At 39.9% G+C, this 27,104-nt stretch overlaps 1 protein-coding gene across 1 annotated transcript; it reads left to right on the top strand.

Moving 5' to 3' along the window:
• The first annotated feature begins 3,168 nt into the window (after positions 1-3,168).
• Positions 3,169-5,374, top strand: LOC114174028 (probable WRKY transcription factor 75). The gene is made up of 2 exons (XM_028058768.1): positions 3,169-3,701; positions 4,838-5,374. Exons 1-2 carry the CDS (start codon positions 3,292-3,294, stop codon positions 5,013-5,015), a joined length of 588 nt encoding a protein of 195 aa, XP_027914569.1. The 5' UTR covers positions 3,169-3,291; the 3' UTR covers positions 5,016-5,374.
• Positions 5,375-27,104: the final 21,730 nt, after the last annotated feature.

The following is a 27,104-nucleotide window of genomic DNA, read 5'->3' as shown; positions in this document are numbered from 1 at the left end:
AAACATGAACCAACAACCAAAAGCGAATCAAAACCAGAGAAGCAATGTTGTAGCGATGCGTCCTAAACACAACAAACCAAGACAACTAATGTTTACGGAGGAAGAACAACTAAGACTTCTAATGTTGTGCCCCAATGTGAAACAATGACAATGGTGATTTCAATTGCAGTGGTGGCACAAAAATGAGAACAAACACAACATTAATGGAGGAAGAACGAGAAACGAATTGAAACTAAGAGCAAGAGAAAAAGAGACCCAAACATGAACCAACAACCAAAAGCGAATCAAAACCAGAGAAGCAATGTTGTAGCGATGCGTCCTAAACACAACAAACCAAGACAACTAATGTTTACGGAGGAAGAACAACTAAGACTTCTAATGTTGTGCCCCAATGTGAAACAATGACAATGGTGATTTCAATTGCAGTGGTGGCACAAAAATGAGAACAAACACAACATTAATGGAGGAAGAACGAGAAACGAAGATGACAAATGAGAAAGAAAATAAAAAGAATGAACCTGAACGGAGCCAACAATAGAGGACAACGCGAGTTTGTAGTGGTGAAGGGAAAGGCTACAAAGGCACTATCTGACAAAACCTTTTACGGATTGTCAAAATTCATTAGTTTACCCTAATGTAGACAAAAATAGGTTTTGGTTGTAGGAAGAATCGAAGTGTAATACTTGGTTTCGAGGATTAGGCTTTGGTTTAATCAATAACTGAAGCTTAAACCTTGATGCCCAGGATAAAATTTTCAAAATTGTATGACATTTTAAAGAATATCTACAATCCTTTAAGCTTTAATTCTAAATTAACCAAAGCCTAATACTTGGTTGCAAAAATTAGACTTAGATTATTTTAGAACTAAAACATAAAAAGTTACAAATATTTTAAAAAATGTCACCATGTTATTGAAAATTTCATTTTTCTTGAAACTGAAACTTATTAGACAAAGTGAGATAATCTTATTAGACATATTTCGAAAGATGAAAGATTAAACTGGTCCAAATTTTCAAAATAGAATAATTTTAAAATTCACTAGAAGTTAAGGACCAACAACATATTCAATCCAATCTATTTAATGTGTTACAAATGACAATAATCTCAAAGACCATTCCGTGTCACATAAATTGATTAAAATGATTTAATTATGTTATTTTAAGTATTTTATAAATTTGAGTATTCTTAATTGAACATTTATTAAAAAATTTATTTTATTAAATATTTAAAATATTTCTAAATTTTTTAAGTACTTATTATTTTATTTTGTGGTTAATTAGATGATATAATCGTTAACTAGATGATATGAATCTTATTTTTATTTGATTTTGTTGTTAACTAGATGATAAATTTTATCTCTAGATCACTTCGTTTTTTTTTTGTCTTCAATCTCCTCCAAATAATTAGTTAACTTGTTCTTTAAATTGAAAACAACAAATTGAATGTGATCAAAAGGAAAAAAGTAAACTAAAATGAGTACATCAAAGGAAAAAAAAGAAGTAAACACTAACAAGTGAATTGAAGAAAGAAAGAAGTGAATTGACGAGTGAATTGAAGGAAAAGAACTGATAATATACTATTACATAGTTCCATTGACGATAAAAATTATATAGTTCAATGATAAAAAAGAAGTTTAGTTTAAACACATATTAAATTTTTTTAATAAAAATTGAATTGGTATTAAAAAGTTAATTATACTATTTATCGGTCTTAAATGTTGATGTACCTAATTCACTTGAGTTAAATATAGTGAAGCCAACTTGGTGAAACCTAGGTAGAGTTGGCGGAATTATCATTTGGTGATTTCATGGAAGCTCCCATCTTCAAAACTCTGCACCCACCCATTCTCCTCGCTGACCAAAACCTCCTTTACTTATTGCATTTAATCACTTGTCTTCAACACGTGTGAACTGTGACCATAACCCAGATTTTTATTCTTTACAACCAATTCTACCACTTATTCTAGTTTTTTTCCCATGACTGTAACCCACAAAACAAAAACCACTACTTTCGCAAACAATGACCATTTGCCGTCAGACCTTTCAAATCTTCATTCAATTAATTCTAACACCCCACTACGCGACACTAATCACACCACTTCTTTCTCACTCTTATTATTTCACAATTCAATTATTCATTTGCTTTTTATTCTATACTCAACTTTCAATAAACTCCTTATCAAAATCATAACGGACAAGAAAAACTAATTATAAAATAATACTTTTGAGAAAATATTTAGTTTTACCCTCTTGTTCAATTACAAGTCAAGTATGGCAATCTTATTAAATTTTACCCGCAAGTATATTAAAAGTGACACTGATAGTATCACTTCTTTATATTATCATTCTACGCGAAATAAATTAATATTTTCTTAGTTTTTGATTAAAGTACAACTTTAGTTTTCTCTCCCTACTAATTTAGTCTCAACAATTTAAAAATTAGTTTTGTATATATAAATTTTTTATCTTGGTTCAATCGTATTCATTCAGGAAAATTCAAAAATGGTTTAATCAATTAAAATATAAAAAATAAAAAATTAGCTTATGCAAGATTGGTCATTGAATATATTGTGTAGGGTGTTACTAAGTCTAAAATCACAGGTGAAAAAAAAAGCAGGGTTTGAAAATGAAGGAGTGATCAAAGTTACAGTTTATTATCCTTAATTTTTTAATTGAGAAACAGTAAATGGTAATTTTCTGTTTTGTAATTGAATTTTCAAAGGTTGATTTGCAATTACTATGTATCTGAAATCTGAAATACATAAGAAACAAATAAACAATAATACTGTAGTGTCTTTATCCTATTCATGGAGCCGCCTCAAAATTCCATCTTAGACTTCTCCCTCTTCTTATTCCAATTAATCCACGCTCATCACAATAAATAAAACTCAATTTTCACGACACACACTTGAAGAATTTTCGTGCCGTTTACGACACCATGCTCACTACTACTCTCTATGTGTGCATGTCATCATGCATATATGCATATATACACATATACATATATAATATATAAATAAATAAAAAAATAAAAAAATATATAAATATGTTTTCCATTTGGACTTTGTTTTCTTTTTCCTTGATGACGAGATTCGGGTGGGTGCATGTATGTATCGATGATATTAGCCACGTTAACATTAAGCGCCGCCCCAACCATTTATATTTGTTGAAATCTTTTTACCACACACACTTTTCTTTTCCCAAACCCTCTTCCCTCACTACCAACAACGTCTTTTTTCTCTCTCTACCGATATATATAGTAAGAAGGAAAATTGGGGTTGGGTTGGTTTCGATGGAGAATTATAGCATGTTGTTCCCTTGTCCCAATTCTTCCAGCTACCCCATTTCAACGAGTGCTGTGGGAACCTCTCAGCATGGTTTTGGTGGTCAAAGCTCCAATGCATTCCTAGGACTAAGGCCTAGTAATGAGAGTAGTGGCAGTGATCATGAAAAGAGAGGAGAAGAAGCTGGTAGAGATGCTGCCATGTTAATGTCTCAGATCAGTAGTGGTGGCATTAATGTGAGTGATGAGTTAGGTGGTTTGGGAAATGGTGGTAATAGTAATGGCAAAAAGAAAGGGGAGAAAAAGGTTCGAAAGCCTAGATATGCTTTCCAAACAAGGAGCCAGGTTGATATTCTTGATGATGGTTATCGGTGGAGGAAGTACGGCCAAAAAGCTGTTAAAAACAACAAATTTCCCAGGTTAGTTACTTTCTGGTTTCCTCGTTTCGTTTCATGTTGTTGTTGTTGATGTTGCTCTAGTTTTTCTATGTTTGATTTCTCTACCTTTTTCTTCTCGTTCTTCATCGAGTTATGTTCCTCTTTGTGGCACTGACGCCTGCTAAGTTTGACTGAGGAAATACGTGTGTAATTGTACAAACATGACAAGACCCCACCATGTTTCTTATTGGTTTGAATATTGAATTAAGATGAATGAAAAAAAAAAAAAACGAGGTTCTTGCTGAGTTCACACTAGGCAATAATCAATCCAAAACACTGTTCTAGCTAGCAGTCTTGGTTCAGTTTTTGTTATTGGATCGTTTATTAAAAAGTATTTATGTATGGCTCCATCCTTTTTTCATCTTTCCTGAGTTTTTCTTCTTCTTCTTCTTCTTCTTATTATTCATTCCTCTACCATTTTGTCTAGCTTTTCTTGGGTCAAATCAAAAGAGAATAGAACAAGAACGAAACCTGTTTGTGCACACCTGCGTGCACGTAATATATATACTGTATATATATAATTTAATCTATATATCTACAAAATTGAAAGATAGATTATGCTTATAAATTATATTGTATAACAAATAGAGATAAAAATAAATTAAAAATAGCAACGCTATTAAAAAAAATAATGCCATAATAATTCATATAAATATAATTAAGGGTTCATAATCTGGGTTTATGAGTATGCTAGTGTTTTCTGGAAATCGTTGCCGTTTGCTAAAAGTAGTCCAAACTGTATGAAATCATTAAGAAAACAATAAACTTTGGTCTGCATATGCAGAATATCGAGACATGATCTCGTATCATATATAGTACCATGTCTGATTTTTCTTCAACATTAGAATAGCTTGTTTAAAGCGCAGACCTTTTTTCCATTATTGCTTACTTTTCTGACATTAAAAACTGTAACTGAATGATGCCATTACATATATTTCAGCGTACAATATGTAATTAACACGACCCAGTTGGTTATTTAATGTCGAAACAAGTGTTGAACATGAATCTATGCCAATGATTTGTTACATGATCGAATGAAAAGAATCTGTTCGTTCTACATGTTACATAGTTATATGAATGTGTAGTGCAATACATGAAACGGTTAAACAAATGTGCAGGAGTTACTACCGGTGCACGCATCAAGGGTGCAATGTGAAGAAACAAGTCCAACGCCTAACGAAAGACGAAGGGGTAGTGGTGACTACTTACGAAGGAGTTCACACTCACCCAATTGAGAAGACAACAGATAACTTTGAACACATTTTGAGTCAGATGCAAATATACACTCCCTTTTGAAGCTTCTTTTCCACCACCACTGGCAGATTTATGTCTTCTTCTGCCAATTACATGGATCCATGGGAACTGTTGTAGTACTTTAGTTCCCCTTTTGATACAAACAAAAATAAGATTATTGTCCATACAACTATCATCTAGTTTGCTTAAACTCTTCTTAGACAATCTTCTTTCTTTCTTTCTTTACATTTTTTTTTTTTATCAAATTGGGTGTTCTGGTTCAAACATGACAGTGCAACTAGGTTATGTAAATTCAGCTCTCAGTGCTGCTGAAAATATATATATACAGGCGAATATCCTTTATTCCTTTAGTTGGTGGTTATTATACTGTTGGAATACAAGAATTAACTCAGGTTTTTGTGCATTGAGGAGCATTATTGATGTCAAACTCAAAGGAACTAACTATTTTTGCTAATAAAACTTGTTCTGAAGGAGCTGCCATTTTCAGTAACAGTGAAAGAAGTTTTGTAACATCAATGTATATTCTTGGACACGCTTAAGCCTTTATGCTTAATTTTCAACGTTATCGACCGAACTATGTGTACTAGCCTACAAAGCCTTTTACAAAAGTTTCTGGCAATAACTTTTCGTGATTCTCCAATAGTTATACATCTTTTCTTTCTGTCAATAGCAAACCAAATGCACAATATATATATATATATATATATATATATATATATATATATATATATATATATATATATATATATGTGTGTGTGTGTGTTTGCCTCTATGGCACTTTTAATATCTTTCTCTATATATAATTTATTTTTTACATTTTAATAGTGGGTTACAATTACACATTAGTTTGATGGTGTGTGTGTCAAATTATAAAATGATCTACAATAAGGTGGTAATTAAATAGTTTAAATTTGTATATATTTTAACAATTACATATATGAAGTTACTTTTGGTAAAAATAAATGTGGAATAGAATAGTTATCTAAATATATATTACTTTTGCATAAATAAACGTAACAAGAACTTTTAATTTAACCGTGAGTTTTGTAAATAAACTATATATTTAATTAAAAGTTATGAGGTTTTTTTAATAAAAATAGTGTAATTTGTTTTCAAAATTCTTAGACGAATTTTAAAAATATTACTGAAATATATAAATTTGTAGTTAAAGGACAAGATTTCGAATAATAACTAGTATAAGATCCGTGTGCCTGGGTCGTTTTTTTTTTTTTGTTTTTTCTTGTTTGGATAAAAAAATTAATATAATAATTATTATATTTGAATGAATTATTTATTTATATTATTATATTTTACTATTATATAATTAATATAATTATTGTTATATTAATAATAATCATAGATTATATAATAATAATAATAAAATATGATTTTATTTATTTTAAATCATAAAATTGATAATAAATTAGTAATGTATAATAAAGTTACATGATTAAAATCTAAATTATATTTTTGAGTTATATACTATATTAAAATAAAATGTATATATACGGTCGTTGTTAAAATAAAATATAGGTATATTGTGTAATAATATCCCGTACAAAATAAATACAACATGAAATTGATATAAATCTTTTAAAATAAAAACACATGTAGGAATAAATACATGTATATTATATTATAATGAAATGCATATACACATGTTGTTGTTAAGGTAAAATGCAGGCATAGTGTATAATATAGTCACGTACAAAATAAATACAAAACATGAAATTGATGTTAAATTTTTTAAATAGAAACACATGTAAATATATAGATGCTTGTATGTTATATTAAAATAAAATGTGTACGCATTGATATCGGATATGGTCATGTAGAAAATAAAAATAAAAATGTTAAAATTTATAAATAGAAACACATGTAGATATCGACAAACACATACAAAAATATTAAATATATTGATATATAAAATCAAAGATAATAGTACTAACATTACTACTACTAATAATAATAATCTCTGTAATAGTAGTAATGTTACTACTTGTTCCTGCAGAGAACAAATAAGATAAGTTAGGCACGAGTATCACCTTACCATGTAGTCTGCTATCTCTTCAGTTGGCCTCTTCCCATTCGATACATGTCGGCTTGAACCCAGGAGGGGTTACCTGCAGAAGAGAGTCTGAAGCTCAAGTAAGTCAAAGCTCTCAGAGAGTCAAATCAATAATTAATGAATGCGTACCTTTAATTGCTGGGGTCCACGTGTATTTATAGAGCATTAATGATGCCTGATCATCCCATGGGCTGGGCCTCGACTTGGGCTCTAACTTGGGCTGTGAGTGAGCCTGGGCCCTAACCCAGGCCCTTAAGGTTTATTGAACGCGGGGGCTTCCATCATACTGAGTTTATTGAAGTGGTCAACCTAGGCTCTAATCTTATCGGATATGCTGGAGTAGTCGGTCTAGGCCGGCTACTTGTCTTGATGGCTTATGTTGGTGATATGAGGTGCAGGTTGTCCCCTTAGATGTTTAGTTTATGTTAAAACCGATACAAGTTAGGCTAACTCGGCCTAGGCTGGATACTTGGCTGCCTTGATATGCACATTGTTTACTTATTTGGTCGAGTTTGGCTAGGTGCGGTACACCAGTCCCCCAGCCTTGTCCAATATGAGTTGTCGGTCAAGGATGATATGTATTGATAAGCTAGTGGAACCGGCTAGGTGTGATACACCAGTCCCCCAGCCTTTAAGTGTGGTGAACAGTGTTAAGGCTAAAAAAATGGTAACCGTCAGAGGGTAGGTGAAGAGGCGTCAGTGGTCAAATCGAAAAAGTTTTGGCACCGTCGTTTTGAAGTGTCATATCCTTTGCAATGATGGTGTCGATTGGTCAGGGGTATGATTTTGGCGGGAAGGGTTTCGTCGTTTGGGATCATGGACTATAAATATGGGTTTGCAAACAGATGAGGGGTTACTTGTTTCATTTGTGAGTTCTGAATTCAGAGATCTTATGCGCGTAAAACTGTCCGACTAGTCCTCAATTTCAACAGACATCTTCTCGTAAAAAACGAAACCAGGTATGTCCAGTAGTGGTAGCGTGTCTTTGTCTAGTAGTAGTGAAAGTACTGAGTCAGATAGAAGTAAGGATAGGCGACTTGACGGAGAGGGTACGAGTTTTGGAGTTGTTACGAGCGGGATGTCGATGGAGGTTGTGAGGGAGGTTCAAGAGGATCCCCCCGAAGAGTTGGAGGAGAGCAACTGGCCGGCGAAAGGCGGCTATGGGTGGGTTGCTGCTGATGTTCGTGATCAATCATCTTTATTCAGATGGTCTCGTCTGTTGAACTCTTGGCTGAACTGCACACCCGTCATCTCCAAGGGTGTCAGTGGAGACATTGTTTCGCTAGAGAGGGTGAGTGCCGTCGACCAGGTATGCCACGCGCAGGAGGGGGCTACCGAGAAATTCTTCTACATGTATATGTGCCACTTTTCTCAGCTTCATGTGCGACTGCCCTTAGACGATTTCACTATGGGTTTGTTGCGGGTGTTGAATGTGGCACCTACCCAACTACATCGTAATAGTTGGGCCTACTTGCAGACCTTCCGCATTCTGTGCAAGTCTTTATATTTGGAGCCCACTCCCTATGCTTTCTTATATTTTTACGACACTAGACCCCGGAGGCCGGCTACTTGGCTCTCTTTGATCAGTCGCCCCAGCATCAGCAGACTGGATGCTTTCTTCCAGTCTTTTAAGCATTTCAAAGATGGGTACTTCAAGGTCGTCGTCAAGGAAGGAGGAAACGCTTATTTTTTGAACGCAGACGGAAGTCCCAAGTTCCCTTTGAGTTGGACAAATAACCCTTCTCGGTATAAGGACATGGGGATGGATGAATTGTCGGTTGGTGATAAGGAGGTTGTGGAGACCTTGTTGAAGTTTGTCGATAAGTTGCCCACTAAGGGTCTAGTTAGGGTTTATAATTCGGTGCACCCGATAATAGATATCGAAGGTATCTGTTTATTACTTAAGCTGTGTTAATAATACTAAGTTGTTTTGATTCGAGTTGTAATGTATTATTGTAGGGCATATGGCGCAGTCTGGAAAGAAGAATCTGGCGCTCTTTCAATCGTTGAGGAAAGAAATGGCCGCTAAGGCCAAGGCGGCTGGGAAAACTGATGTTCCCAACTTACAAGAGTCGGTGGTGGAGGTGCACGTGCACGGCGGGACGAAAAGGAAGGTTGAGCTTCCGCCTCGATCCGGGAAGGGAAAAGATGTGAAGAAGATAAGGGCGACTCTGCTTGGAACGGCTAGCGGGGCGGGGTCAGCCAGTGGGGAGAAGGGGCCGAAAGCGGGGTTGATTGAGTTGCCGGAGATATCCGTGAGGAAGGATATTTCCATCACCCTCCCGGATACCGTTGTAAATTCTATTGACAACATGGACGCGGAGCACATTGTGAGAACAATGGTCGAGTTTGGGAGCAAGGGTTTAGTTCTGAGCCGGCGTGTGGGATCGCTTTATAGGAGGGAGGTGAAGGAGGTGGGGGAGTTGCAGGGTAAGGTGGATAAACTGGAGGAGGAGAAGGCTGCTCTGGAAAAGGCAAAAGAAGGTTGGGAAGCGGAGAGGAAAATGTTGGCAACATGGAAGGTGCGTTGCTTGGACTCTGAGAAAAAGTTGAACAAACGTATAGTGGAGTTGGAGGAGGACTATGATGATTTGAAGGACAAGTATGATGGAGCTGTTGGGGAGCTTGATGATCTGAAGAACATCATTATTCAGGAGCACATCAATGGTTTTGAGAAGGGGTTGCGGCATGCGGCCTTTTTCCATCAAGATGTGGACGTCACGGATTCAAAGTTCAATGTGAATAAGGACGTTGTTGACGGAAAGTTAGTGAAGGAGGACGAGAGCAGTGCAGATGAGGAGGTGGAGGAGAAGGCGACAGAGGAGGAGAAGAAGGTGGATGATGTTGTGGAGGTGGCCCATGATTCAGCAAAATAGTACATCGATTTTTTAATGATTTAAAAGTATTATTGAGCCTATGTCTGTAATAACTGGTACATTATGTTCGTTGCGTTGGTACATGTCTTTGCATTTATGCTTAATGCGATTAATTTCTGTATGTTATTGTGTATATCGGGTTTTGATGATTTGTGGTGTATGTTATGTATGGCGTAATCGATTGTATGTTAAGGGTGTTCGACCCAGGCCGCTTACTTGGGGTAAGGGTGGGGAACTTTAACGAATTAAGCACAAGTTAAGGGTGTTTGACCCAGGCCGCTTACTTGTGGTAAGGGTGGGGAACTTTAACGAATTAAGCACAAGTTAAGGGTGTTCGACCCAGGCCGCTTGCTTGGGGTAAGGGTGGGGAACTTTAACGAATTAAGCAAGAGCTAATGGTGTTCGACCCAGGCCGCTTACTTGGGGTAAGGGTGGGGAACTTTAATGAATTAAGCACAAGTTAAGGGTGCTCGACCCAGGCCGCTTACTTGTGGTAAGGGTGGGGAACTTTAACGAATTAAGCACAAGTTAAGGGTGTTCGACCCAGGCCGCTTACTTGTGGTAAGGGTGGGGAACTTTAACGAATTAAGCACAAGTTAAGGGTGTTCGACCCAGGCCGCTTGCTTGGGGTAAGGGTGGGGAACTTTAACGAATTAAGCAAGAGCTAAGGGTGTTCGACCCAGGCCGCTTACTTGGGGTAAGGGTGGGGAACTTTAATGAATTAAGCACAAGTTAAGGGTGTTCGACCCAGGCCGCTTGCTTGGGGTAAGGGTGGGGAACTTTAACGAATTAAGCAAGAGCTAAGGGTGTTCGACCCAGGCCGCTTACTTGGGGTAAGGGTGGGGAACTTTAATGAATTAAGCACAAGTTAAGGGTGTTCGACCCAGGCCGCTTACTTGTGGTAAGGGTGGGGAACTTTAACGAATTAAGCACAAGTTAAGGGTGTTCGACCCAGGCCGCTTACTTGGGGTAAGGGTGGGGAACTTTAACGAATTAAGCAAGAGTTAAGGGTGTTCGACCCAGGCTGCTTACTTGGGGTAAAGGTGGTGAACTTTAACGAATTAAGCAAGAGTTAAGGGTGTTCGACCCAGGCCGCTTACTTGGGGCAATGGTGGGGAACTTTAACGAATTAAGCACAAGTTAAGGGTGTTCGACCCAAGCCGCTTACTTGGGGTAAGGGTGGGGAACTTTAACGAATTAAGCACAAGTTAAGGGTGTTCGACCCAGGCCGCTTACTTGGGGTAAGTGATGAAGGATTATCTTGTTCCTTTTTAATATTATTGAATATGGTGTGAGTTGATTAAGAAAGCTAAGCGAAATCCCCACTGGACATTAAGATAGCAAGCTATCTAGATGTGAAGGTTCCTTTGACAAAGCTCAAGAGAAGAAGATGATGGATTGATTCAAAACAAAAAGGAAATGGAAAGCACATAAACCATAGAAAACCAAGAACAATTAAAGGAAGAAGAAAACATAAAATGGAAAGGAAAGAAATGGTAAAAATGTGAGAAGCACGCCACTACAAGGCTAGGCTAGAAGCCATGGCAACCTTGAAGATGAGTGGATGTGTGCCGCCACTTGCTATGCAAGATAAGGCTTAAAAGTATTCACTCCCAAGGAAGGAAACTCTCACAAATGGTTGAGACACAAGATTGTTTTTACTTCAAAATGTTCAACCCTTTTACATGTCTAGGAGCACCCCTTATATAGAAGAGTTTAGGGGCCTCTAAGCAAATAAAAGATACCTAAGGATGTCTCTACAAAAACCTAACCCTAGCTTCTAGAAACTAGGTCAAATAAGGTTACAAAAAATGAGAGACAAAAGAGCTAACTATGGTGTGTGCAAGGCTAATTTCGTTCTAGCACAAAAGGAGATAAAGAATGTGTCTCATATGTATCCAAAAAGTGGCCAAAGTGTGCTAAAAACAAAGGAGACCAAAGGTACATAGGTACACTTGCTTCATGCCTTTTACTTTATGCTTTATGCCTTTGCTTTACTCTCTCCTCCACATCATTTATGCTCCCCAATCACCATGTGCCACCTAGCATTGTTTTCTTACTCCTAATTAACCTACAAAGCAAATAAACATAGATTAGCATGTTGGCTTAATTCAAGTCAACTATAGTCAACAAGTCAAACCTAGTCAAAGGTCAACAAGTCAACTAAAGTTGAATAAACTAAGTCAACTTTGGGAATCAAAAATAACAAACACAAATGAAAGGGATGAAGGATTAGTGAACTTCCTTTCCATGCTTATTCTTCTTAAGCATGTGCCTCCATCCTTGGTTGGGGTCAATCCTTCATCATCCTCCCCTCCTTGGAGAGAATTTGACCATAAATTCTTTAAGCCTTTGTAGATGGAGCTTGACTTGATTTGGGAGAGGATTTGCGCCTCCCTTTTTTGAGCTCTTGTTCCATCCTTTCTAAGGACATTACCCTTAGCTTTGGTTAGGCCATCTTTATTTTCTAGACTACTTTTCCTCTCTTGCTTGTCCTTGGGGCCTTCCTTTTTGGCTTGAGAAGAGAAGGAAGGGCGATGCACATATTGCTTTGGAAGAATTTTTTGTAGGCAAGTAACACCTTAGTGAAAGCTTGCCCTTTTTCTTTTTCTTCTTTATCTTTTCTTATTATATTTCTATCCTTATTAACTTCTTGAGGTGATAGAGGTTGTAAAGTGGTCTTTTTCCCATTTATGAAGAAAATGTATTGGTTGGTATGACCATCATGTAAAGTTTGTTTATCAAATTGTCATGGCCTACCTAGTAAGATATGTGTGACTTCCATGGGAACAACATCACATAGCACCTCATCTTTGTAGCTTCCTATAGAGAAGTTAATTAGGACTTGTTTATTGACATCTATTTCTCCCTCTTTACTTATCCAAGCAAGCTTGTAGGGCTTAGCATGAGGAATGATCTCTAAGCTAAGCTTTTCCACCAACCTTGTGCTAGCTACATTGGTACTACTTCCTCCATCAATAATTAGAGAGCAAACCCATTTGTTAATTTTGCATCTAGATTGAAAAATGTTTTCTCTTTGAGTTGGCTCAAGCTCACTTTGATCTTGACCTATCATGCGCCTTAATAACATAGGGTCTTTCTCAAAACTTTAGTTTTACTAGAGGAAGAAGATTCTTTTGAAAGAGAGTGGGGAGATAAGTGTTCACTTTCAACATCATTACTCTTCTTTAAGATCATGGTCCTCTTGGTTGGGCAATTTAAAGCAATGTGATTATAACCTAAACATTTAGAACATTTAATGGAACTTGATCTTGAAGAAGTGGAATGGTGAATGTGGTCACTTGGAGACTTACTTTTACTTGGTGGTTTTTGATGAGAGTTAGAAGGGAACTTATCATGTTTCTTTTTATCCTTTCCCTTCCATGAGTGACTAAAGTAATGGTTGGGTGAGTAACTCTTCTTTGCCCTTCTTTTTCTTTTCAATTGAATTTCAATCCCAAGGGCAAGTGTGAAAACATTTTCAAGAGTGGAGTACTCATACAACTCTACTTGGTCTTTTATGTCTCTCCTAAGACTACTCACAAATCTTTTTATTTTCTCTTTGTTAGTTTCTTTTATTTCAACCCTACGCATTTGCGAGTCTAATTCTTTAAAGTATTCACTCACACTCATAGGACCTTGGTGAAGCCTTTGGAGCTTCATAATAAGTTCCTTCCTATAGGAGGGAGGAACAAATCTAGCGCGCATAAGAGTTTTAATGTCCATCCAAGAAGCCGCGGGTGGCCCTTGGTCATAATTCTTACAAACTTTATGCCACCAAGTATTGGCATACTCCAAAAATCCTAAAACTACTAGATCAACTTGTGCTTGATCCTTTACATGATTTTCATTGAAAATTTGATCAACTTTAGCTTCCCAATCAAGGAAGATTTTGGGATCACTTCCTCCATAGAACTTAGGAATCTTTGGAGTTTGCTTCTCTTGTGATGGGTTGCGCCTAGAATGCCCTCTTTTCCTAGCCTCTCTTTCTTGCTCTTTAGCTTCAAGCCTTTCAATGTGCTCTTGGATTCTTAGGTCACTTTGCTCCTTGTCTTTTCTCAATTGTTCAAAGGCCTCCTTCTTAGACAACTCCAAATCCCGAAGCAATCTCATCAATGTATTGTTTTTGTTTGGTGTAGGTGCATTTGATGAACTTGCCATGATTCCTACAACAAAAACACTCAAATTCGAGACAAAATAAATGGATTAGAGGTTAGACAACATGAAAACCGAGACCAAATCCAACCCAAAATGTAACCCAAGTGTTTAGATCACTCTCCCAAAGTAACAAGGCAAGGCTAGCACTCAAAATCCACCAAAGGAGTGAAGCAAACACTTTTAAAAACTTGTTCAAAACCTTTCAAATGCAAGACAAGTGATTCGGCCACAACACCCCAAGAGTTTCAAGAAAAGAAAACTACCAAGAGAAAACAAAGAACACCTAGTAACAAGCAAGAAAAGCATAAAAACAAGAAAGTTTAACTTCTAAGGAAATTTTGTTTTAAAGACAAAACTTGAACAAGACTAAAGCAATGAAAAACACTTTTAAAGACTCTATGGAAAGCATTTGAACAAGCCAAGATTATACCTCAAATTATGCATACACCAAGAAAGATCATAACCAAGTTAAAGCATGGAACTAATTTGCCAATATCACCCAAAATCCAAGTATAAAATTTGGTAGCATAACACCTAGTAAAAATGGCCAAATGGATTCACCAAGTAACACATTAGCTCTCGGCCTAACTGTTTTTGGTCATGAAAATAATTTTTCTTTTCAAAATTAGGTACTTAAGATGATGAGAAAGATATTTTAGGGTGTCTTGAACACTTAGTTCCTTAAAAATTAGGTCAAAATCAATTTCAAGGAGCATGCTACAACAAAAGGCATATATCTCATGCAATAGCTCAAATACTTAGAAACAAGAATAAGAAAACTCAAAGAAGCATATGACATATGACTCAAGCAAAAGTTAGACACATTTAAAGACTCAACATGACATACACAAAGACACAAACATGTAACTATCATGCATTTAAACTCATGGATTTGAGGCTCAAAGAGTAAGCATCAAAAGACATGTTATCCAACCACATTTAGGAGCAAAAGAGTCACAAAACCGAAGCCAAAATTGCCACAACATAACCTGAAAATGTTGTTTTTCGTATTCTCGGCAGCTATGACCTTTGCTCACTCATTTGATCATAACTCTCTCCACAGAACTCCAAATGCGTTAATTCTTTTTTGTTGGAAACTACACTCACAGAGCTTTCTTTTGATATAAAGAACGTTACTTTTGGACCACTGAGCTAGCTGCAGTATTTTTTTCAAAAACGCACACGTTGCTGCCAGCACTGTTTTTATGTGGACCATTCAAAGATAGCTACACAAGACAAGGTTAGAACATGAAAACACCATATTCAAGATAACCTAGGCTCTAGATACCAAATGATGAAGGATTATCTTGTTCCTTTTTAATATTATTGAATATGGTGTGAGTTGATTAAGAAAGCTAAGCGAAATCCCCACTGGACATTAAGATAGCAAGCTATCTAGATGTGAAGGTTCCTTTCACAAAGCTCAAGAGAAGAAGATGATGGATTGATTCAAAACAAAAAGGAAATGGAAAGCACATAAACCATAGAAAACCAAGAACAATTAAAGGAAGAAGAAAACATAAAATGGAAAGGAAAGAAATGATAGAAATGTGAGAAGCACGCCACTACAAGGCTAGGCTAGAAGCCATGGCAACCTTGAAGATGAGTGGATGTGTGCCGCCACTTGCTATGCAAGATAAGGCTTAAAAGTATTCACTCCCAAGGGAGGAAACTCTCACAAATGGTTGAGACACAAGAGTGTTTTTACTTCAAAATGTTCAACCCTTTTACATGTCCAGGAGCACCCCTTATATAGAAGAGTTTAGGGGCCTCTAAGCAAATAAAAGATACCTAAGGATGTCTCTACTAAAACCTAACCCTAGCTTCTAGAAACTAGGTCAAATAAGGTTACAAAAAATGAGAAACAAAAGAGCTAACTATGGTGTGTGCAAGGCTAATTTCGTTCTAGCACAAAAGGAGACAAAGAATGTGTCTCATATGTCTCCAAAAAGTGGCCAAAGTGTGCTAAAAACAAAGGAGACCAAAGGTACATAGGTACACTTGCTTCATGCCTTTTACTTTATGCTTTATGCCTTTGCTTTACTCTCTCCTCCACATCATTTATGCTCCCCAATCACCATGTGCCACCTAGCATTGTTTTCTTACTCCTAATTAACCTACAAAGCAAATAAACATAGATTAGCATGTTGGCTTAATTAAAGTCAACTATAGTCAACAAGTCAAACCTAGTCAAAGGTCAACAAGTCAACTAAAGTTGAATAAACTAAGTCAACTTTGGGAATCAAAAATAACAAACACAAATGAAAGGGATGAAGGATTAGTGAACTTCCTTTCCATGCTTATTCTTCTTAAGCATGTGCCTCCATCCTTGGTTGGGGTCAATCCTTCATCAGTAAGGGTGGGGAACTTTAACGAATTAAGCAAGAGATAAAACACATAGAGAATCATAAAGTGGGGAACCCTTTTTTTTATTTATCGAATAGGGGTGCCTCGTTAAAACCTCCTTTGCCAAAACCCTCCTTAGGGAAAAAAGACCAAGTGAGGAAAAAGAGTACACCCGGGGTTACAAGTATTGATTACAATACACATTCAGCTGAAGTAGAACTTGAGGTGGGATATTTTCCATGTGTTGGGGATCTCTTCCCCAGACAATTGTTCCAGGCGATAAGCTCCTCCTCCCGCATCTTCTCGTATGTGGTATGGGCCGTCCCAATTGGCGGAGAACTTGCCATCCTTCTTTCTAGCACGGCTGGCCATTCTCCATACTAGGTCCCCGACGACAAATGATCGTGGGTGTAGATTTGCATTGTATTTCCTGGCAGCTTTTTGTTTGGCAACGAGGTTGCGTATCTAGGCTTTTTCTCTGAGTTCGGGTAGAAGGTCGAGATGTAAGGCCATGTTTTGGTGGTTGTGGGCTGGTTCGTATAGTTCTGCGCAGGGATGGTTCGCCAATTTCTACTGGTATCATGGCGTCTGCGCCGTAGACTAAGCTGAATGGGGATTCGTTTGTTGATGATTGGGGGATGCATCTGTAAGCCCATAGTACTTCTATTAACTCTTCAAGCCATCGACCTTTGACGATATCCAACCTCTTGCACAGCTCTACGAGGATGACTTTGTTTGCTGCCTCTACTTGCCCATTGGTTTGTGGATGTTCTATAGAGCTTGTGATGTGCTTGATGCCTAGGCCGATGTAAAATTTGGCTAACTCTTTGTCGATGAATTGTCGGCCATTGTCTGTGATAATGGTATGCGATACACCATATCTGCATATAATGTCCTTCCACACGAATTGCTGGACTTGCTGGGCTGTGATGGTGGTTAGCGTCTTGGCTTCCATCCATTTGGTAAAATAGTCGACGGCTACAATTAGGAATTTTACTTGCTCCTTGCCGGGTGAGAAGGGGCCGAGGATGTCCATTCCCCATTTAGCGAATGGCCATGGGGATAGTATGTGATGTAGTTGTTCCTGTTTCTGATGAATAAGGTTGCCATGTTTCTGACATGGTTTGCAATTCCTGACATGATCCTGGCAGTCTGCTTCTATAGTGGGCCAGAAGTATCCGGCTCTGAGAACTCTTGTAGCCATGGTGCGTGCACCGGAATGGTAACCACAAATTCCTTCGTGTAGTTCTTTGATGATATATTGGGCTTGCTCCGCCATGACACACTTAAGTAGGGGTTGGCCGTATCCACGTTTGTAGAGGTCATCGCCTATCATGGTGTACCTGGCGGCTTTAGCCAGCCAGGTTTTGTCTGCGTCGAGGGGTGGGTTGCCGATTTTGAGGTATTGGATGTAGGGGATGGTCCAGTTTTGGCTTTGGGAGGGGGTGACGCTGTTAGCTGGGGTGTGGGTTAAGTTTTGGCAAGTGTGTGTGATGGAAGGTGTGGATAGTGTTTGGTGTAGTAGGGATCGATTACGGTTTTTGAGCTTGGTGCTGGCCAATTTGGAAAGGATGTCGGCCCTGACGTTGTCGGTTCTTGGGATGTGTTCGACGCGGACTTGTTCGAAGGCCGATTGAATAACTGCACGGACCAGATGGTAATATTGTAGAAGGATGGGGTCTTTGATCTGAAACTCGTCATTTAGATGGCCTACAGTGAGTTTGGAGTCGATTTTGCACGTTAACTTCTTGACTCCGACTTCACGGGCTAGGGAAAGGCCGGCGAGGATGGCTTCGTATTCAGCTTGGTTATTTGACGTTTTGAAAGCAAAATGAAGGGATTTTTCGATGAGGATGTCGTTAGGACCTTCCAAGACGATGCTGGCGCCAACGCCCCTTGGATTTGAGGAACCATCTACATGAAGTGTCCACTGGTCCTCAATGGGTGTTTGTTGTAGGTCGTTGACAAAGTCTAAAAGGCATTAGGCTTTGATGGGGCCGTGGGGTTCATAGCGGATGTTGAATTCTAACAGTTCCATGGCCTATGATGACATGCGTCCGGCTAAATCTGGTTTTTGTAATATTTTTTAGATTGGGTAGTCGGTCTTAACGGTTATGGTATGGTTTTGGAAATACGGGCGGAGACGGCGTGCCACGTGGACCAAAGATAGGGCTAGTTTTTCTACCATTTGATATCTGGTTTCAGGATCTTGCAGTGTTCTGCTCACAAAATACACAGGATGTTGTGTGCCTTCTATTTCTTGAACAAGCGCTGCGCTGACGGTATAGTCGGTGGCCGTGATGTATACCAACAGGGGTTGGCTGGTGTCCGATTTGTGGAGGATAGGTGGTGAGGTTAAAGTTGTTTTGAGTTTTTGGAAGATTTGTTCACAATCATCAGTCCACGTGAACCGGGTGGATTTCATTAAGAGTTGGATTATGGGTTGGGTTTGTTCAGCTAGTTTGGGTAGGAAGCGAGAGATGGCTGTGAGACGGCCAATGAGACGTTGGACTTCCTTAACAGTAGTGGGGCTGCGCATTTCGATGATAGCCTTGCATTTTTCAGGATTAGCCTCTATGCCGCGTTGGGTTAACATGAAACTAAGGAATTTACCCCGGTCAACGCCGAATACGCATTTGTCGGGATTGAGGCGAAGGTTATACTGCCGCAGCGCGGAGAACACTGCTGCCAGGTCTTCAGCGTGTTGATGATGGCTTGGGGACTTAACAACCATGTCATCGACGTATACTTCGACACAGTGCCCTGTTAGGTGGCTGAAAACTTTGTCCATTAGTCGTTGGTAAGTTGCCCTGGCCTTTTTGAGGCCAAAGGGCATGACCTTATAGAAGTAGTTGGCATCGTCCGTGATGAAGGCGGTTTTGTGCATATTTGCTGTGGCCATGGGGATTTGGTTATATCCTGAATACGCATCCAAAAAGCTAAGCACCTTATTTCCTGCCGCGTCGTCTACGAGTCGATCAATGTTGGGTAAGGGGTAGGCGTCGCGAGGGCAAGCCTTGTTCAAGTCCGTGTAGTCTACGCACATCCGCCACTTGCCATTGGCTTTCTTCACCAAGACAACGTTAGAAAGCCAAGTGGTGTATTGAGCTTCTTCTATAAATCCTGCGCTCAGTAACTTGTCGGCTTCCACCTTGGCTGCTTGCTGGCGTTCTTCACCAAATTTGCGTTTTTTCTGGGATACGTAGCGGGCTTCTTTATATATGGACAACTTGTGGGATGCCACCTGGGGGTCTACTCCAGGGAGGTCGGCAGCCAACCAGGCGAAAAGATCTGTGTTGTTGATGAGTATAGGTGTGATTGTGGCACGCTCGTCAGAGTTTAACCCGGTGCCTAAGTTAATAGAGTGACCATTGGGAAGCTCCAGAGGAGTGGTGTCCTCAATTGGTTCGAGGCGGACATCCCAGCCTATTCTGGGGTCAAGGTATTCGCCAGAGAGGGCTATGCTGGAACCAGGGGGTCATTCGATATGGTTGGTTTGTTGGATTGGGAGTTTTTTGGTTGTCGTGTGTGGTCAGGTCGCGGGGGGTGGCGGGATCGAGAGGAGGAGGAATGGTCATCTCTACGGATGAAGCGGCGAAAGTGGCCAGCACAGACCAATTCTTCTATTTTATCCTGGAGTGCTTTACATTCTTCTGTAGTGTGGCCATGGTTGTGGTGGTAGCGGCAATATTTGGTTATGTCGGCGTTGGGGGGTGTGGTTGTCTTGCGTGGTGGAGGGATTAGATCGGCTTGGAGGGCTTCGTCCAGAATGCGGGAATGGGCTACTGTGAGGGGGGCGTATCTGGTGAAGCGAGGTTGGCGGGTATCAGGGCGTGGGTTAGGTTGTGGGGTGGGGTTGGAGGTGGTGGCGGCGTAGTCGTTGCAAAATTTGGTGTGAAGTGTTTGCATTTCCTCCATGCGGACGTAGTCGGCTGCACGCAGCTTGAGTTTGTGCATGTAGGCAAGTGGGTGGAGATAGACGTTGTTGGCAAAGGGGCAGGGTTGTAGGGTAAGAGTCATGCACTGGAGAATCATCTCCTGGTTGAGGTGCGGTGTACGAAGGGCGGCTTTACTAAAGCGATCGATGAATGCTCTGAGTGGTTCGTTAGGTTCTTGTTTGACACCCAGTAGGGATATGGTGGTGGTTTGGTGGGGACGGCTTCCGGCGAAGTGGGTGGAAAACATGTGGGAGAGGATTTCGAAACTGTCGATTGAGTAGGGCGGAAGAGTTGTGAACCATTCTACGGCAGGCCCCTTGAGGGTGGTGGGGAAAGCTTTGCAGAAGACGGCGTCCTGGGACATGTACAAGGCGACATGGGTGATGTAGACTTTAAGGTGCTCGTCAGGGTCGGTTTCGCCAGTATAGCGGTCGAGGGTGAAAGGTTCCCACTGGGCTGGGAGAGGGGTGTTGGCGATAAAGTCCGTGAATGGGTGGCGGCGTCTGGGCTGGTGGGGAGGGAGCATGTGAGGTGGAACGGGGTGGTTGATCATAGCGGGAAGGTGGAGGTGATGTTGTGAGGGGGAATGTGGGTTGTGGGAAGATATTGTGGGTTATAGGGTGGAATATGTGTGGTGTGGAGGGCGGTGGGAATGTTGTAGGGGATTTGGGTGGTAGGAAGGGTGGCGGCGGGGGTTGGGGGTGCGGTAAGCCCCGGTTGACCAGATGGAAAGTGGTGGGGGTGGGTAAAGGTAACGGGTGTCTGTTGGGTGGTGGTGAAGGTGTGGGGGGTGGGATTGTATTCACTTTCTTCCTCTGTAGGCTGGAAAGCCGAAGACTTCACAGCTTCAGAGGTTTCTTTGGCTTTTCCCTTCAGGTTGGGATCAGCCTCGATCCTTCGCCTGAGGCGGGAGTTCTCTTGTCTCAACGCCTCCATTTCTTCAGCACTATGCTTCTTTAGGTCTGCGAGTTCTTATTCCATCTTTGCTTGGCCGTCTAGGATGACGGCCAAATCAGGGGTGATGCTAGGAGGTCCAGAGGGACCAGCATCCGCTTGCTTGTTCGCTCCAGCTGCGGGTGGAAACCATCTTCAGAGAAAAATGGGTACTAAAGGTGTTCGTCTCGTGCCCCACGGTGGGTGCCAATTGTTCCTGTAGAGAACAAATAAGATAAGTTAGGCACGAGTATCACCTTACCATGTAGTCCGCTATCTCTTCAGTTGGCCTTTTCCCATTCGATACATGTCGGCTTGAACCCAGGAGGGGTTACCTGCAGAAGAGTCTCTGAAGCTCAAGTAAGTCAAAGCTCTCAGAGAGTCAAATCAGTGATTAATGAATGCGTACCTTTAATTGCTAGGGTCCACGTGTATTTATAGAGCATTAATGATGCCTGATCATCCCATGGGCTGGGCCTCGACTTGGGCTCTAACTTGGGTTGTGAGTTGGCCTGGGCCCTAACCCATGCCCTTAAGGTTTATTGAACGCGGGGGCTTCCATCATACTGAGTTTATTGAAGTGGTCGGCCTAGGCTCTAATCTTATTGGATATGCTGGAGTAGTCGGTCTAGGCCGGCTACTTGCCTTGATGGCTTATGTTGGTGATATGAGGTGCAGGTTGTCCCCTTAGATGTTTAGTTTAGGTTAAAACCGGTACAAGTTAGGCTAACTCGGCCTAGGCTGGATACTTGGCTGCCTTGATATGCACATTATTTACTCATTTGGTCGGGTTTGGCTAGGTGCGGTACACCAGTCCCCCAACCTTGTCCGATATGAGTTGTCGGTCAAGGATGATATGTATTGATAAGCTAGCGGAACCGGCTAGGTGTGATACACTACTACTACTGCTCATAGTAATTCAAATAATAATATGATCATGTAGAAAATATGCATATAATCAAAATATGGTCTCGTAGAAAATAAAAATAACATGAAATTAATGTTAAAATTTATAAATAAAAATATATGTATATATCGACAAACATATACAAAGATATTAAAATATATGATATATAAAATCAAAGATAATAGTACTATCATTACTAATAATAATAATAATAATAATAATAATAATAATAATAATGTTACTACTAATGCTCATATTAATTCAAATAATAATATGATCATGTAGAAAATATGCACATAATTGAAATATGGTCCCGTAAAAAAATAAAAATAACATGAAATTAATGTTAAAATTTATAAATAGAAATACATGTAGATATCGACAAACACATACAAAGATATTAAAATATATTGATATATAAAATAAAAAATAATAGTTCTAACACTACTACTACTAGTAATAATAATTTCAAGAATAATGATGTTATTACTATTACTGCTCATATTAATTCAAATAATAATATGATTATATAGAAAATATGCACATAATCGAAATATGGTCCCGTAGAAAATAAAAATAACATGAAATTAATGTTCAAATTTATAAATAGAAACACATTTAGATATCGACAAACACATACAAAGATATTAAAATATATTGATATATAAAATTAGTAATAATAGTACTAACAAAGAAACTAAAATTAGTTATATATTATATTAAATCAAAATGTTTATATAAAGATTGTTCTGAAAATAAGAAGTAGGTATATTGTGAATTTTGTTCCCGTACAAAAAAAAATCAATAAAATTACTATGAAAATGAAGTTCAAAGTGTACAACATATCCAGTAGACCAGTAATGCAACAAAAATGTTGAATATGTTTGCAAGAGAATAAAAATCGAGGCCACTAGTGCAATACTATCATGTGTTTTAAAATCATAGTACCATTTCAATAATTTATTTCAAAATGTCGAGGACAACAACACATAAACATGAGTAAGTTACAATAGCTTTATCCACATATATGAAAAAAACATAAAAGCCATGTACTGATGATTTGCTAAAAGACAATATATTAGTATTGATGTTGTCCTACACCTAGGCAGCTCATCCAAACTGGCCAACACTAAGCTAAAATGCCGACATCGATCCCTCTTACAGTAAACACTATCCGCCCCTTTCACAACAAACACTTGTCATACCCTAATCCAACACCAAGCCGACAATTGGACAACCCCCTATATCCAATACCTCTGAACCAGTAATCCCCCGCCTGACGCCAACAAGAGTTGGCTTGCTAAAGCCGCCAGGTACACAATGATAGGCGATAACTTGTACAAGCGAGGATATGGCCAGCCGCTTCTCAAATGTATCACGGCCGAACAAACCCAGTACATTATTAAAGAATTACACGAAGGCATATGCGGCTACCACTCTGGCGCACGCACTATGACTACCAGAATCCTCCGCGCCGGTTACTTCTGGCCGACCATGGAGGCCGATTGCCACACCTTTGTCAAAAAATGTATACCCTGCTAGAAACACGGTAACCTCATCCATAAAAACCAAGAACAACTCCATTCTATACTATCCTCGTGGCCCTTCGCAAAGTGGGGAATGGACATTCTCGACCTTTTTTTCCCCAAGGAAAGGACAAGTAAAATTCCTTATAGTAGCCATCGACTATTTCACCAAGTGGATTGAGGCCAAACCATTAGCCACCATTACAGCCCAACAGGTCCAACAATTCGTCTGGAAAGATATTATATGCCGATATGGCATCCCAAATACGATAATCACCGATAATGGTCGACAATTCATAGACAAAGAACTTGCTAAATTCTATACCGGCCTATGCACCAAATATGTAACCAGCTCTATTGAACACCCACAGACTAATGGACAGGCCGAAGCAGCAAACAAAGTTATATTAGTGGAACTACGCAAACGACTAGATAACGCCAAGGGCCGATGGCCAGAGGAATTAGTGGAAGTGCTATGGGCCTACAGGTGTACCCCTAAATCAGCAACAAACGAATCTCCGTTCAGCCTAGTATACGGCGCAGACGCCATGATACCAGTCAAAATTGGCGAACCATCCCTACGCCGAGAACTGTACGACCCAATTCAAAATCACCAAAACATGAGCACCCACCTCAACCTCCTATCTGAATTAAGAGAGAAGGCCTAGATACGCAACTTAGCAGCCAACAGAAAGCGACCAGAAAGTATAACGCAAACTTATGCCCAAGATCGTTCACGAAGGGAGACTGAGTTTGGAGAATGGCCAATAACGCAAGAAAGAAGGATGTCAAGTTCTCTGCCAATTGGGACAACCCGTACTGAATACGCGTAGATGCCGGAGGAGGAGCGTATAAGCTTGAACAATTATCAAGCGAAGAGATACCCAATACATGGAACGTGTCCCACCTCAAGTTTTATTTCAGTTAAGACATTTATGGTACCGAATACTTGTAACCCTAGGTGTACTCTTTTTCCTCACCTGGTCTTTTTTCCCTAAGGAGGGTTTTGGCCAGGGAGTTTTTAACGAGGCACCCCGAACTTCATGCATAAAACAAAGGGTTATTAACCTCACATCTACTCCTTGTACTTCATTTTAAATCGTTTGAGTTCCCCACCCTTACCACAAGTAAACAGCCTGGGTCGAACACCCTTAACTTCATTCTAAATCGTTAAAGTTTCCCACCCTTACCACAAGTAAGCGGCTTGGGTCGAACACCCTCAACTTCATTTTATATCGTTTAAGTTCCCCACTCTTACCATAAGTAAGCGGCTTGGGTCAAACAACCTTAACCTCATTTTAAATCGTTTAAGTTCCCCACCCTTACCACAAGTAAGCAGCCTGCGTCGAACACCCATAACTTCATTTTAAATCGTTTAAGTTCCCCACCCTTACCACAAGTAAGCGGCCTGAGTCGAACACCCTTAACTTCATTTTAAATCGTTTACGTTCCCCACCCTTACCACAAGTAAGCAGCCTGGGTCGAACACTCTTAACTTCATTTTAAATTGTTTAAGTTCCCCACCCTTATCACAAATAAGCGGCCTGTGTCGAACACCCTTACCTTCATCCTAAATTGTTTAAGTTCCCCACCCTTACCACAAGTAAGCGATTTGGGTCGAACACCCTTAACTTCATTTTAAATCGTTTAAGTTCCCCACCCTTATTACAAGTAAGCGGCCTGGGTCGAACACCCTTAACTTCATTTTAAATCGTTTAAGTTCCCCACCCTTACCACAAGTAAGCAGCCTGGGTCGAACACCATTAACTTCATCCTAAATTGTTTAAGTTCCCCACCCTTACCACAAGTAAGGGGTTTGGGTCGAACACCCTTAACTTCATTTTAAATCGATTAAGTTTCCCACCCTTACCACAAGTAAGCGGCCTGGGTCGAACATCCTTAACTTAATTTTAAATCGATTAAGTTTCCCACCCTTACCACAAGTAAGCGGCCTGGGTCGAACACCCTTAACTTCATTTTAAATCGTTTAAGTTCCCCACCCTTACCACAAGTAAGCGGCCTGGGTCGAACACCCTTAACTTCATTCTATATCGTTTAAGTTCCCCACCCTTACCACAATGAAGCGGCCTGGGTCAAACACCCTTAACTTAATTTTAAAGCGATCAAGTTCCCCACCCTTACCACAAGTAAGCGGCCTGGGTCGAACATCGTTAACTTAATTTTAAATCGATTAAGTTCCCCACCCTTACGACAATTAAGCTGCCCGGGTCGAGTACTCTCATTAACCAACAAACATTAATAATACTCATCCCGGTAAATCGGCATAAAACGTAACATATAGCCTACATAACAACATTATCCAATAAGCGCGTTCCTATCACGTATGCTATCGCCAAGAACTATAATATACATCACGTTAAAAGCAATGAAAAATATTGTACGGGTTATTATAGACTTAGGATTCATTGTGAATAGAAATCATAAAAACTACATCCTAAGCCGCTTTGTTGTCATCACCCCCCACAGCTGCTCCCGCGTTCATGTTTTCATCTGCCATGGTCTTCTCTAACTCCTCCTCAGGATTGCTCTCGGCTTCATTGATGAGCTGGCTGTCCACCACATCTTTGTTCACATCAAACCTCGGATCCACCACATCCACAACCTTACAGAAAAAGGCTGTTGCTCACCGCTTTCTGAAACCCATTTATATGCTCTTGGATGATGCTGCTTTTCAGGTCCTCGAGCTCGACTTCTAGCCCTTCATGTTTCTCCTTCAGCTCATCATAATCCGCCTCAAGGTCAGAAATCTTCCCTTTAAATTTCTCCTCTGAGTCCAAGCAGCTAACCTTCCAGGTCCCCATCCTTTTTTTCTCCTTCTTCCACTCCTTCCTTTCCTTCTCCCACGCAGCCTTTTCTTCCGCAAACTTATCAACCTTACCTTGCAGCTCCTCCATCTTGTCACAATTTCCTTCCTTTAGCTCTCTTCGGTACAACGACCCAACTCGACGCCCCAATATTAGCGCCTTGCTGCTAAACTCCACCATAGTTCTCACCAGATGGTCCAACTCCATGCTATCAATTGAATTGATCAGCTTCTCCAGCATGGTGATCTCAATATCCTTCCGAACAGTCGTCTTCGGCAGCTCAATCAAACCAGCTTCCGGCCCTTTCGCACCACTAGACGACCCCTGCCCTAGCAAAGCGGCCCTCACTTTCTTAACATCTTTGCCTCTGTTAGGCCTAGCCAGCAACTCGACTTTCCTCTTTGTGCCGCCATGTACATGTACCTCTACCAATGACTCTTGTAAATTTTGAACTTTAGTGTTCCCGGCAGCTTTCGCCTGAACCGCCTTCTCCTTCCGTAGCGCTTGGAAAAGGGTCAGTTTTTTCTTCCCAACTTGAGCCATATGTCCTGCAT

This window comes from Vigna unguiculata, chromosome 1 (genome assembly GCF_004118075.2).
Source record: "Vigna unguiculata cultivar IT97K-499-35 chromosome 1, ASM411807v1, whole genome shotgun sequence".
Taxonomy (NCBI): domain Eukaryota; kingdom Viridiplantae; phylum Streptophyta; class Magnoliopsida; order Fabales; family Fabaceae; genus Vigna; species Vigna unguiculata.
Note: the sequence above shows the minus strand (reverse complement) of the source record. Positions and strands in the feature narration are given on the sequence as shown.